Source organism: Amborella trichopoda, chromosome 1, assembly GCF_054954075.1.
Source record: "Amborella trichopoda isolate Santa Cruz 75 chromosome 1, AtrichopodaSantaCruz75HAP2 v2.0, whole genome shotgun sequence".
NCBI classification, from domain to species: Eukaryota; Viridiplantae; Streptophyta; class Magnoliopsida; order Amborellales; family Amborellaceae; genus Amborella; species Amborella trichopoda.
This window is the reverse complement of record NC_142336.1, coordinates 59,544,794-59,559,988: the sequence shown is the minus strand read 5'-3', so window position 1 is coordinate 59,559,988 and position 15,195 is coordinate 59,544,794. Positions and strand designations below refer to the sequence as shown.

The following is a 15,195-nucleotide window of genomic DNA, read 5'->3' as shown; positions in this document are numbered from 1 at the left end:
TTTCATAGATATGTTCAATCTACCATATCTTATAATTTGAGATTAAAATATATTTTAGGGCTGCCACAAGGATTTCCACTATTAAAACCATATTTCTCAATACTATTTGAAGGTGCGCTTTATTATGATTGTTTGGAACCTCGGCCCTATACAAACTGTACCCTTATATAAAGGGAAAAGTTTATATAGAGCCGAGGCTCTAAATAATCAATTTTGAGCCTACCTTAAAAAATTTACTAGAAGAAGTTGTTTTGATGCTCAAATATCCTTAAATTAATCATCTCGACGTCAAGATGCATAAATATGAAAAAAAACAAATGGATTTCAAGTTTTGAAAATAGTGTACTTTGTAACACATTTTTGGACCGTCAATTTTCAAGTTTTCATAGATCTATCGATCTACACTATTTTTAAAACTTTTAACTTTACAAATAAAGATGAAAATATATTTTAAAGCTATCATAAAGATTTTCAATATTGAAACGACATTTCTTGACACTATTTGTAGGTAGGCTCTAATTTGTTTGTGTAGAGCCTATGCACTATATAAACCGCACCCTTATATAAAAGGTGTGGTTTCTATAAAGCCGCAACCTTAAACAATTCAATTAAGACGCAGCTCTAAAATTTATCATAATATGTAATTTTGATGTAAATTTTTTTTAAGATTATCTCAAAATCTATTTTCATGTATAATTATAAAGTTTTAAACTCTAAAAATGGGTAAAATCAAGTAGATCTATAAACATATGAAAATATTAAAAATGTACGGTCTAGATAATGCGTTGTAAGATGCACTGTTTCTCGAACTCAAAATCTTTTTTTTTTATATTCACACATGTCGATGTCAATATGATCAATTAAAGGCTTTTCCAACATTAAAATTTTTTATAGATTTTTGATGTGCATCTTTAATTCTACATATTTGCTTATATAACTCAAATTAAAAATAGTACTATGGTCAAGGTACAAAATCTTTCAAGATTTGGTATCCCAATCTAGTCGTGCTTACTCTTTTTGTATTGCCAAAGTTTTCTCACCATTAAAGCTCTCTCTCTCCATCTCTCTGTATATAACTTGCTTTAACAATTCAAGCCTCACTTTCTCTCTCTAAACCATGACCCCCTCTCTTCACTCGACTTCTCGTCGCCCAAAACCCAGAAACCCACCCAACACAAACCACCACTCCCCTCCCTCTCTCTGCAAACACTCCGCGTCTGCAACTCTCCTCGACATTCTAATCCTCGTCCCTCTCCTAACCTCTCTTTTCTTTCTCATTCCCCCTTGTTTTTCTTTCCTCATCCAAATCATCTCTCTCTCACTGCCGTTCCTCACCAACAATGCCCACCTCTACTACCCATTTGCTTATTCTCTCTCCTTTCTTTCTCTCCTCTTTGCTTTGCTGGGTCTCTCCCAATTGTGCCACCGTCATTCTCGAAAATGCGGAAAACCCAATTGCAGGGGACTCAAAAAATCCATGGGATTTGATTTACTGTTGCAGAGTGAAGAAAAATTGAAGCTTTCTTCGAGGATAGATGATTTGCCATTGAAGGGTGGGGTTGAGCTTAGGGCTGAGTATGAGTTTTTGCAATTTGAGCTCAAGAAAATGGCGCCTCCTAATGGAAAAGCTGTGTTGCTTTTCAGGGCTCCTTGTGGTTGCCCTGTTTCGAAGTTGGAGGCTTTGGGACCAAAGGGAAGCCGAAGGTCATGAACTCATTGTTCTTAACCACACTTTGCAATAAAACCACGCCATGGTATACTACCCAACATGGTTCTAGTCATGTTTTTTTGATCCATTATAGCCAATATTTTTCAATAAAACAAAACCATAATTACCTTATTTTCCATTTCTTCCATATCGCTCAGGATAATTGTTTATGAGATTGTTGTAATCATTAATATTGGTTGTGGTGATGTGTTTTTCATCAGAAAGTGAAGCATTTATTCTTAAATAATTTGTTCTAAGGTGATCTTGAACTCCAATAATCAAAATGGACATATTCAATAAGAAATGTTCCTCTGTGGTGATTTTGGTGCAGTTTGATCATAATTTCTCTAACATAACAAGTCTGCATTTCCCTTTTTATGAATTTTTGGTAAATTATAGTTCATTAGGAAACAGTTGAGCACAATGGGTTCTTAACATCTCAGGATCAATATGAAAAAATAGGATAATGAACTGCAAAGCCTCTATATTTTGAGTGTTGTTTGTTGGACAAATTGATATGTTTGGTTCCCAGGTATTTAATTTGAATTGATCATGACTTATCAGTTGTATAGTTGTGGCATATTTATGCTCTGTCTTGATGCTATAATGTAGAGCTTGCTAAGTTCTTGTTTGAGAGTGCTTTGCTTGTCTTTTAATAGCTACAAAACAGTGAACATCAGGTGCTTTGAATAATTAAAATGAATGGTCCAAGAAAAGGGCACAAAATGGATGATTTTAAGGCTCGAAATTGATTTCTTTTTTGTTCTCATGATCGTGGTGGTCTTGATGACAGACCTGCAAAATTTTGTACACAAAGTCCATCTCCAAGATGGATTCGTTGACAATGAACTCCCTATAACAGGTGCGTCCCGAGACGCACCACACGCTACTCTTTAAGTAGAGGCATCTCGGATAAAATAACAAGCTCTCCGAGCCTCCTAGTAAAAAAGCTTAGATGTTTTCCATTACTAAAAATTATGTATGAGTGAATTAAAAAATAAATAAAAAATGTATGAGTGGTTTGTGGAGGTGCCAATTGCTATGGTTCTTAATGCCCACCATAACATCCTGGCATTATTAGTTCAAGGAGGCTCATAAGGACCTATTGTCTGTGCACTATAACAATTGTCTCTCTATGCTCAAAAGTATTGGGAACTCTATGAGCACTGGTCTCCTTGGCATTCCAGCTTGGTATATCACGAGAACTTTGGTTCACAGAATCATCTGTGGCTGCCTTTGTTGAATTTATTGTTCATTACCATGCTTCATGCATTTTTGTTGGGAGCATGCCCTTATGTTGGGATAATAACTTCCGGGAAAGTACATAATGGGACTGTTTACCTTTCGTAGAAATGGGTAACAGTCACCCGATCTGTTTGATGTGAAATTGGGCTACTGGGGATGTACCATTAACCGTGCTCTATGCTTGAAAAATTTTTCGTCAGACTTTGTGTGGGTTAGTGATACACCCCATCCATCTGATTTTATCTGAGGGCTTTGGGGTGTTTGTGACGCTTGTGCATGAAAGCTAACAGTCTCATTGTATACAATCCCTACTTTTATATATATATCAAGATCTCGATGCCCATGTATCTGCAGTTTCCATATAAGACCTGCAAATTCCCATCAAATTTGATTGTCTATTCCATTACTTTCATTTTTTCGTGGAGACTCTGCACTGTGAGATCTTCTTGTTGCTTAATCTTGTGACACAAATAAGACCATGGACATGTCCTTTGTCCTCCGGAATGTATATCTTGGATGTTTTGATGTATACTGGCTTAAAAATAATTCATATCTCGGATTGGATAGCTTTTGGGCATCATCTGTCATGGTCAATTTCTCAAGTTCTTATGTAATTGATTCCCAACCATCCATCACCATAAGTTTCATGGCAACACTAACCATGCAAATGTCACTGAAAAATATGCAATTTATGCCTCTCAATTTTATCTTGGAGGAGTTATACAGAAATTTCATTCTGGACACATGGAAAGACTATTGAGCTCATGAAGCAACTGTTATATATGTTGACATAAGCCCCATTGGAGTAAAAAGTTGTGTTACCCCACTAAAACACTTCATTCCCATGAAATAATTTCTGAGTCATGCTTCTGAAGTGATGAAAATTACCTGTGCCAATACTTGATTTGTACTAATGGGCAAAGGGCATTTTAACATGTGTGCATGTGCCAGAATCCTTGTGAATTTAAATGTCCATTGAGATATGTATCTATGTAATCTGCATAATAGACATATGCATATCTGTGTCACCTTAGCTGGTGTTTCCATCAGCTTTTTGTTTTGGTCCCATAGTGCTTCCCTTGTTTCAATGTCCCACTTCTCATCAGTGTGTTAGGATTAGAGTTTTCCAAGGATGTAAATGAGTCAGGTCCAGGTCGTATTGACCCCAGCCAATGCAACTCAAACCAGCAAGTCAAGGGTAGACCTCGAACCTGTCAGGTCCTTGTCAAAAACACGCATGCACACACATATATCCCTCGACATGGACTCAAACCTACTTGATTAAGTCCTGGCTGGAACAAGGACCTGCCCTCCCAGGTCCAAGGTGAGTCCGGACCTAGAACTGGACTGAGTTGATATGGCCACTAGCTCAAACCTACCGAATACCGCTGTTTGGGTACTTGGAAATATATTAGGTGACAATAGATTACAAGGAAATATGATATTTCCATTGTTTGAGTACACTTAATCCTAAGAAAATAGAAAAGGATGACCTTGATCCTTCCCTTTTTTAAGTTCCCCTTGAAAGGGGTGTCATATAAAAACAAAAATAATAAAAATAAAAATCAGTAATTAATGATAAATTACACAACACAATCATAATAAAAAATTTCACACAACATAATCCTCATAAGAGATTGCTAAAATCTCAATTGAAATAACATACCTCTTTAGTCTCTTCCAATACCTCAAAATTTTATACTGCAATTACAAACCCTTCTAGTTTACTAATCAAACTTCTTCCCATTTTTTAACTCATATCATAGAGATTTGAATTTAGTATCATAAATTTATTGTTTATTTGAAATTATATAGAGAGACATTTGAAAGGCTTCTATAAAAAATAAATAAAAATAAAGCTTATCATAATAAAATCTTGTTATTCCAATGACTTGCATGTTGAAACCAATGTCATGTTAGAAGACGTGATTCCATGAAAAAGAAGTAGGAAATGGTGTCATGATGACTGTAGAATGGTATAAGTTATTATTAGAAATTTTTTTTGGAATGGTGATGATGTTATTATTAAAAATCTTTTTAAAATGGTATGATGATGATTCTAATTCCATATTTTAGTAGAATTTTGTAACAAAAAAGAATGAAATGATAATTCTGCATTTTAATAGAATTTTGTGACAAAAAAAGAAAGAAATGATATTTTATAAGCATGTGCTAGTAAAATATTGATAATGCATTTCTTATATTTCTTCAAAACATAGCCAAATAATATCTAAACAGTAACAATCCATTTACAACAGTAACAATCCATTTACAGGTAATGTATCATGCCAATATAATATATTTTACAAACAATATATTTCTAGGTATCCAAACGGTTTCTAGGTATCCAAACGGCCCCTTAGAGAATAACCTTCCCTGTAATGTTCCCTATTTCCTTATCCAATCATAGAAGATATGTGCAAAATTAGAACCCATTCTCCTTCATTTCTGGACACCAAGAAACCCATGGTTGCCTTTGGTGCTGCCTCTTTTTTTTTGTTTGCCCCAAGGTTTTAAAACACCCCGTTTCGTTGTGGATCGGGTGCCATCGGAGGCATTTTGGATCTGCAAAAATATCGGGATCCGGCAGTGTTAGAGAACCGCATGTCATGACATCACGGATCCGACACATCATCGGTTCAAATATTTTTTTTTTGAAGTCATGTAAATATGATTTTTTTTTATATAAAATAATAGAGGCCCATATTTTTCGATTTTTAGCCACACGTCATACAACCTTGCAGTCTTGCTTCTCCATCACTGGTTCCAAACGACGAGATTGAATTATTTTTACAGTGCCTTTGGACTCCCACAATTTTCGTACTGGGACAATATTATTTGTCTCTTCTATCGGATAAGACGCTCTGAAATTGATGCAACAATATTATTCGTCTCTTCTATCGGATAAGACGCTCTGAAATTGATGCATAAAAGGTTATTGAATAAGACGCTCTTTACATGTAAGGTTGTTGAATGAGACGCTCTTTTCATGTAAGGTTGTTGAATGAGACCCTCTCTTGCCTCTTATATTTTAAGCTATTGAATAAAGGGAAAAGTTTATATAGTGCCAAGGCTCTAAACAATTCATTTAGAGCCTAACTTAAAATTTCACTAGAAGAGGTGGTTTTGAAGCCCAAATATCCTCAAATTGCATCAACATGTATGGACATGCGGAAAAAAATGGATTTTAAGTTTTGGAAATAATGTATTTTGTAACCTATTTTTGGACTGTCAATTTTCAAGATTTTCAAGTTCTCGTAGATTTGTCTATCTACACTATATTTGGAGCTTTGAACTTTATAAATAAAGATGAAAATATATTTTAAGGCAATCACAAAGATTTCCAGTATTCAAATCACATTTTTTGATACTATTTGAAGCACTATTTGAAGGGAGGCTCTAATTTGATTGTTTAGAGCAGGGTTTGAAAACTCGTCGAGTCGAGCCGGACTCTCCTGGTTCGACTCGAGAATCGTCTGCAACCGAGTTGGTTCTAGGAAAAAATCGGAAATCGCCTGTGTCCAGAGAGAACCGGGCGATTCTAAATAGTGAATGGCAAGTCTCACCGAAAAAACCTGGGTATTTTAGTAATAGAGAACCGGGCGATTCTAAATAGTGAATGGCAAGTCTCACCGAAAAAACCTGGGTATTTTAGTAATTTTTGGGTTTACACTGGGCATTTTAGTAATTTTTGGATTTACACGTGGCCGTGAGACACTAGCCATTTTAGTAATTTTGGATTTACACGTGGCCGCCTCACGGGAGCAACATGTGGCACTTAAAAAATCCTGCACACGTGGTAACTCACCTCACATGCCTGCCCCCTTGCTTTTCTACACGCGCAATGCAACATCTATTACAGAGGAATTTATAGAGAACAAAGCAACGTTCATCCTTCGATGTGGGATAATTTTCACAAAAAATCATTAAAGCAAGACGATTGAATATATATTATTATAGAAGCTAATAAAATCACATTAGGCGACGTGGCGGCGTTGGTTGACGTCTCCAATTTTTCAGTGGACGTCTAGAGTTCGAACCCCTTAAGGCGCATCATCGTTTATTTTTGTTGTAAAAAAAATAAACAAAGGCAGACAATACTTTTGTAAAAAAATAGAAGAAACAAAAAATAAAAGGCTTTTCAAGATAAAGATAAAAAAGATAATACAACATTTTTTTATTTTTCTTGTAAAAAAAATACAAGGAAATATAACAAGTATTTCTTGCAAAAAAATAAAACAAAAGGCATAAAAAAAATAAAATGTACTTTGGCAGCATCATGTTTTTATTTTTCTTGTAAAAAAAAATAAAAAGTAATACAAACAAAAACAATTGTAGTACAACATCTTCTTCTTTTGTCAAAAAAAAAAAGAAAAGATAATCAACAAGTATCATATTTTTCTTGTAAAAAAAATAAAAGATAACACAATAAGTATTTCTTGTCAGAAAAATAAAAGGTATTTCTTAATAAAACTAAGAATAAATGGTCTAATTATATGTTTTATTTTTATAACATGATGGTTGTTAACATAAATTTAGTAATATTAATTTAAAGATAGGATTCATACAATGAGGCCATATGAAATCTCTCTTTCTACTAACAATCTCTTCCACTAATTTATTCTAGAAACCTAAAAAATTAAAGAAAATTGGTACGCATTCTAATAATTTCTACATTGATAACCAAATCTTTTATTTTATTTATTAATTTTTGTATTATAAATCATGTAGTGTACTATTTTTCTTACTGTTGTCAATAATACATTTTAAATTAGATGATATTATAAAATATTTTGGATTTGTTATTATTTATATAATAAAATAATTATAAAATATTGTTGATATATAATATTATAGTTAGTTAGGTTGTAATAATTTGGATTTTTTTAGCGGATTAGGATTTTCCGCTAATTCGAGATTTTAGTGGCCAATTTTCATCGATTTAGTCAACTCTTTATTGTAGTCCATATATGATTATATACTCAATCCATGATAATTATATGATTTCTTTTGTGTGATGCAAATTTAATGGTCAACATAAGTTCATAAAAGGAAAGAACATCTCAATATTCATAAATTGATGAAAACAATGAAAGTTAATAATGTAGTACCCCCAGTTCTTATTGGATTCCTAAAAAACAACATTTATAATGAATTTTAATATTTTTTTTGGATTTTTTTAACGCTTAATCCGAACGATTCTCCGATCCATAGAGGTTTTTGGGATGCCCGATCCGAGTCACCGATCCGTTTTTTAAACCACTGGTTTAGAGCCTAGGCTCTATACAAACTGCACCCTTGAATAAATTGCTCTTTTTTTGTCGCTATGTTGCCGTAGCTATGTTGCAAACAAGTTTTTTTTTTTTTGGAATTTTGATATCTATATATTCCATTTTTTACTATAAAAATATTTGTTTGCATTTTTTTTAATGCCATAACATTAAAATTTATAGGGGATTTTATTTTTGTTTTTAATCATATGATATGGAAGCATTTTCTAATAATTTTTTCATCATGTTTATTATAATATTATAATTAAATTATATATTGATAACTAAATTTGTATTTTATTTATTTGATTGCATTATAAATTATATAATGTATTATTTTTCTTATAGTTGTAAATGATTTTTTAAATTAGATGATATTATAAGATATTTTAGATTTGTTCTTATTTGTATATTATTTTTCTTATAGTTGTAAAAGATTTTTTAAATTAGATGACATTAGAAGATATTTTAGATTTGTTGTTATTTGTATAGTAAAATAATTATAAAATATAAACCAGCAATTTTAATTTTGGTATACAATATTACAATTAGTTAGGTTGTGATAATTTTGGATGAGTAATGTGAATCAATAAATGTTTGATATTTTGATGTGTCACTAATTTCACTTTATATAATAATTAAATTTTTTTAATCTTCTAAAATAGAAGTGTTCTCTAATAATTTTAAGTTATTTTATGCAGTATTATAACACTATATTATAATTAATAATTATACAGGCATCCAAACATGAAAACCATGTCTAAGTATTCACCTATTTTTATAAAGTAATGAATTTACATAATACACTACTCCTAATTTATTTTTAGAAACTAAAAGAACATTGTTTCTAAATAATTATAGTGATTTTTTGAAAAAAATTTGAGACGAAACTTGCTGATTCGGCCGATATTCTCCTATCGAATACGATGATTTACTTATCCGACTTGGTTTTTAGGATGGACTATCCGGATCCCCGATCTGTTTTTTAAAAACTTTAGTTTTCCCTATCTCTAATTGGGAAGCTTATTTTTTAAATCTTTTTGAAATAGCATCTTATCCATTATTGCTATACAATACTATTTATTTGCAAGAAGTTCATGTTGAATGTTTGAGGCTTCCACAATGTAGATGTATTGTGAAAATTGTCGTTGAATTTAGGGCATGAAATGTGCTTGCCTATTTTACTTGAAGGGTTTTGGTGACACATGAAACCAGAGAATAAAATAAGAAACAGTATGAATAAGGTACTCAAGAGGTGTGAATTGTACGTGGATCATGTGATTCATATGTGTGTGAATTGTACGTGGATCATGTGATTCATATGTGCATATAAGAGGTGAAATATTTAATACGTACCTACATATTTTGATTTAATTTCAATTTACTCATCGAAATGCACATGATTATATTATGAATTAGAATAGTTTGAAAAAGGGTAAATTGTTAAATTATTCAAAACTTAAAGATTCTTTAATGAATATCTCTTTTATTTTTCTTTGCTACGCCGGCTACATATTATCTAATACATTTCCTCACTACTTTCTTCTGAAATGTCTACCATTTTCTACATTGTGTTATTGAGTATGTTTTCTCATTGTGCCATACAAGTTTGGGTAGGTTATAGGTTCCAGTCAGGGTCGACTTGACCTAGCTAGACTCATATCACACATGCACACACATTACTTAAAGTCCAAGTTCAGGAACATGCTCAATGAGATAGGTCCTGGTCTGAAGGACATGGACCTAGCCAAGTGTTAGCCCGCAGTTTGGATCCGGTCCAAACTTGATCCATTTGTGGTCTAATAAAACTGTCTTGATCAAATGACCAAAACACCAGTAAATGCAAGAACAATTGGTAAGCATAGAGTCTATAGCCTCAGTAATCATTATTATAGGTTGGGTTGTTCAATATGCTGGGCCTTAATCACATTGAAAAGCCTGGCCCACTGAAAATAATGAAGTTCCCTAGTCCATGATGGGCTTTAAGGGTTGGGGCCTATGGTCCAAGACCAAGGGCAGTTATATTTTAACTTAAATAAAACCTCAAGCATAAGAAAAAGTTTTATTTATTTTCACTGCTAAAGTGGAGATAGCAGCAGTACACCCTTTGAACTGTTCACCATAATATCAATCGCACACTTCTGATGTTTTTGAAATGTAATTTTAGGGTTTTCAGAAAAATAGCTTTACATCTTCCTGAATATAACATTTATAATATTTTGAAATTTAATTTTAGGATTAATTCTTGCTTCTTCATGAATACAGCTTGGTGCAATTTAAAGTGGACTTTTGCGTGTGTGTGTGGGAGAGACTGAGAGAGATTAGAAAACATGCCATACTACATGTACCATGGTGTACAACTACTACATGTACCCTCCGACGTTCGTTCTTTGGGGCGAGTGGCTGAGGTTAACCATTCCTTTGCCAGTGTTCACCCAGTCAAGGGATCAGTTCATCTTCACCATCCATCATCACGTACAGGCAGTGCGGACAGCACGCGTATGCATCCCACTCTCCAATACTTAACAAATCGGCGATTCAGATCCACTCAAATCGAACTGAAATCAGCAAGTAGCTGGTCCCGTTTTATCTCCAATGTGGGACTCGGCCAAATAGACCTAAAATTGTACATTCAAGTGTTTTTTTATTTATTATAAAACCCTTACGAAAAAAAAAAAGGATTTAAGGTTCCTGTACTTTGTTGAAGCATTCTATGTTCTGTTTACATTTTTTTTATTTTTTTTCTTTTGTATTTTGAAATTTTCCACTTAACTGAGTTCCTAACTTAGCTGGCTCGAATCTAAAAAGAGTGAAGTGGTCGGTGAGTTGTTCGACACATAAGTCAGATTTTGAGACATTGATGATGAATGATAGTCATATAAGGTGAAGATAGGGGTAATATATGTAAAGAATGTACATTTTTTTATGATGTAGAAATATGACGTCATAAATACAGGCTGTGTGTTAGGTCAAGTGTTGTCTTTAATTGGACCACGTGTTTTGGCCCTGCTTTTCTGGTTTGGTGACGTCATGGACATGGACAATCGCCGTTTTGACCACGGAGTGGATTGCACGCTCCAATGGACGGTGTTGTGGTGGTAATTAATGAAAAAGTTTATATAAAGATGCTACTTTATAACGTACAAATACGGTTGACCTTAAAAAATCCATGAAAAAAAATAGTTTTAATATTGACAAATCTATTGATTGATCATCCAGATGTATGATCATAAATAATACATTTTACAATATATTATAATCTACACCATCCATTTTCAAGATTTTCATATTTATAAATTTACCTGATTTAAACTATTTTTTAAATTTAAAATTTTATAATTAGATATTAAAATAAATTTTGACATAATCCTAATAACATTTTACATCAAAACTATATACCATGATAAAATTTGAAGGTGCACCTTGCCTCTACACCTACGGAGGCACTGCACCCAATTAGTAATTAAGCTTTAGAAATTTGTTTAAAGTTTTATTGGAAAATTAGGAGCTTAAAAAGCCAGATAATTTTTGGTCCCATAAGGCTTAAAAATCTATTTGTTATCATTAGCTATGAAATTCTAAATTTAAAAAATGGGATAGATCGAGCGTTTATGTAAGTAGTTGAAAATCGTGTAAATAGACATTCCAAATAATTTGCTACAAAATGAACTATCTTAAAGGCTTGAAATTCGTTTTTTTTCTCACATCTACACATATCGAGGTCGAAATGATCAATTGAAAGGTTCCAAAATGCTCTCTTCAAAAAGATTTGTGTGGTACATTTTAATTAAATAATATAAGGTTGCAATCTTATATAAACTTTTCCCTAATCTATACCTCCCATCTTATTTGAAACATGTAGATTTGACATTGTATTAATTTTTGGGAAAGGTTTCTATTCTTCCCCTACAGCATAGAAGTTCTATCCTCCGCTACCATCCAGCCATCCAATTTTGATCAAGAGAGCCACTCACCGTTTGATCTTAAACTCGACGTCTCAAAGTATTTTATTTTTAATTTTTTTTATACAAATTGTATGAATATAAAATTTGGTACGTGCCATCTTCTCATTGGGGCACACCTATAAAAAATATTAAAAATAATTTTTCAATAAAATATAATGACCAAAATACCCCTTGAATATTTCAGGGGTATTTTGATCATTTATTTTATTGAAATTTTTTTTATATATTTTTCACTAGTGCGAGTTTAATAGAGGAATGTACATCCAAAATTTGGTGTCAAAATAGTTTATAGAAAAAAAATAAAAATAAAATAGTGTAGAGACGTGACATTATGATTGGATCTTAGCCCTCCATTCAGAATGGACGGTTGGATAAGGGAGATGATAGAACTTCTATTATGTATGGGAAGCATAGAAAGCTTGCCCTTAATTTTTTATATTGCCTTCGTGTCAAATATATATTGTTCAACTAAAATGAATAGTGCAAAACATGGCAACAATAAAATTGCATCCTTATAAAACCACACCCATTTTGTAAAGATGCGGCTTTATTCAGCTGCATCTCAAGTTCAGGATGAACATGCAGTGCTTGTGTTAGAAAACCTGCAAATTGACCGTCTCCATCTCAACAATCAATCATATAGAAAAAAGAAAGAAAGAGACTTCATCTCATAAATGGTCCATCTTGGAAATCTTCTATTACTAACCTTTATATATGCAGCTAAATTTGTAATATTTTTGGAGCTTCACATTCCATATTCATGTTTAGAAATAAGTTTGCTTTAGAAATAAGTTTGCATGTCGGTCTTATGGCCTTAAAATTACATTTCAAGCCAAAGTTCATAAAGCCGCCACTTTACCAAAACTTTGTATTTATTTAAATTTTTATAATTCTTGTTTTAAGGAAGGAAGCTTGTACTAATGAAGTTTCAAAGAAAAATGCACTTAAATTAAGCTTACAATATAACAGAAAGTCAGCATATTCATGTACGTTAAAGGGTTCATGTGAAAGAAGCTACAAAACTTTGAAAAACGATTGAAGTGCGAAGTAAGTGGAAATGTGAATAAATTATATAGGAGGTAATTTAGTAAAAAAGAAAGAAAATGTAGAGAAGAAACATTAAATTTTTATTTCTTCTATGTTGTTTAAATTTCATCATTCTTTGTGATTTAAGTTTTTTTCACAAAAATTCCCCCAAAAAAACACAATCCTAGTGGCTATGAAATACTAGCACATATAGGTTATTGATTTTTTAATACTCTCCCCATGCATGAAAATAAATCGGAATGGATGAAGTTTCTATAAGGCCTACGTTTTATGAAAAATAAAATAAAGCCTCATCTCAAATCTTCGCCCGAAAAGTACTTTCGGCAATGGAAGTCGCCGTGATGGATCTAAAATCAATTCCCAACACCAACAGTGAAATTTGATATTAAAAAAATGATATAGATCATACAAATCTATGAACACTTATTTTTAGGGTGAAATAGACGGCTAGATAATTTATTACAATATACACAACGTTAACGCTTAAATCCTAATTTTTTCACAAACATAATGTTCAAGCCAAAATGATCGATGTAAAGGTTTTGCAATACTTGAAGTGTAATTTTCGATGAATTATTATTATTGTTATTATTATTTTTACAAGATTACTTTAAATTTATTTATCAATCAAGAATTACAACCATTCAAAAAGGAAAAACATCCAAAATAATCAAGTTATGCATAGCCTTCCCTCCTTTTGCCTAGCCATCAGCAATGTCATTTGCCTATACATATGCTGAAAAAAGACTTGGAAAACCTCACACATATCCATTATATTAAATATAGCCATTTCCTCATCAAACTTCATGGTGACCTGGATATCTTATTGCATCAATTTATCACGTTCAATGAATCCCCTTCAATAATTCATAATAAATTTTGATGAATTATGAGGTGGGAATTTACTTATTTTAATAAAGTTGCAGTTCTATCAATAATTTTCCAATTAGAAAAGCAAAGATTATAAGTACTACAACTGCCTATGTAGAATAAAGTTGAAGTGTTTTCTGCTATTTATTTTAGTTGAATGACAAAATTTAAATATGTTTTAAATAATTTTAAAGTTCGACATAGATTTGTAGTTAATATAAATCTATATTGTTCAACTAAAAGTGAGATATACATTAATGCATCTTTACATGTTTTATGAATAAAGGTGGTGTTTTATAACAACTTCTTTCTCTTTTAATAATCATTTTTCTTTTACTTATGTCTTTAAATGTTCTAATCTTGGGTTCGAACCCAGGACTCATGAGTCATGATTGACACAGGGCTCCATGGCAAAAAGTGCACTAATGGAATCCCAGGCCTTCACGCCTTCACATATAATAACAAAAGGTCAGTTTCTATTTTAATGGTGAACACTGAATGCTCCTTCCTTTATTCTTGTTACCCCATTTACCTTGCTTTTTTGTCTAAGTCCTAAGGTAGGAAACTAGGAATAGAGAGAGAAACATACTAACAAATCCGCACGTGTCATAGTGCTACTAGACGGGCTTTTTAAAGTCCATCTGTTGTGTTGGACCGACATCATTTTAAAATGTATCGGTCTATACACAATGTGCATAACCGGTAAATTTAAAATAAAGCTAGTCCGACTCATATTGTGTGCAACTGATTTGATTTTTGTCTTTAAAAAAATGTGTTCTGTAAAAGGTCGAATTTTATCTCAAAAAAAAAATACTTTTTTACTTAGGGGATAGATACAAAAATAAAGAGTTTTGAAATTAATAGTATGGTTTACAAAATAGTTGGGGGGATCATGCCTAGAAAATAAAGTCAAAGGAATTTTTATAATTTTCCCTTTTTTCCTTGTCGTTACGGGGAGAGAAAGAGAGAGTCACTACAATGGAAAGAAGGAACGCATGGGGTTGTCAATGGGTAAACCTCAATTGGGTCCAATCAAGTCCAAGTCAATTGGATCCAGACTTGAATGGGTGGATCAGTTTAGGGCATGTTG

The 15,195-nt window shown here is 32.4% G+C and overlaps 1 protein-coding gene across 2 annotated transcripts; it reads left to right on the top strand.

Annotated features, from left to right (window-relative positions):
- Positions 1 to 1,013: 1,013 nt before the first annotated feature.
- LOC105421154 (uncharacterized protein At5g19025) lies at positions 1,014 to 2,028 on the top strand. Of its 2 annotated transcripts, XM_020671378.2 has the most exons (2): positions 1,014 to 1,553; positions 1,645 to 2,028. In XM_020671378.2, exons 1-2 carry the CDS (start codon positions 1,118 to 1,120, stop codon positions 1,740 to 1,742), a joined length of 534 nt encoding a protein of 177 aa, XP_020527037.1. In that variant the 5' UTR covers positions 1,014 to 1,117; the 3' UTR covers positions 1,743 to 2,028. The 2 variants fall into 2 exon arrangements, with proteins under 2 accessions (XP_020527037.1, XP_011625830.1); XM_011627528.3 differs by having other exon boundaries at positions 1,017 to 2,028.
- The last annotated feature ends 13,167 nt before the right edge of the window (positions 2,029 to 15,195 follow it).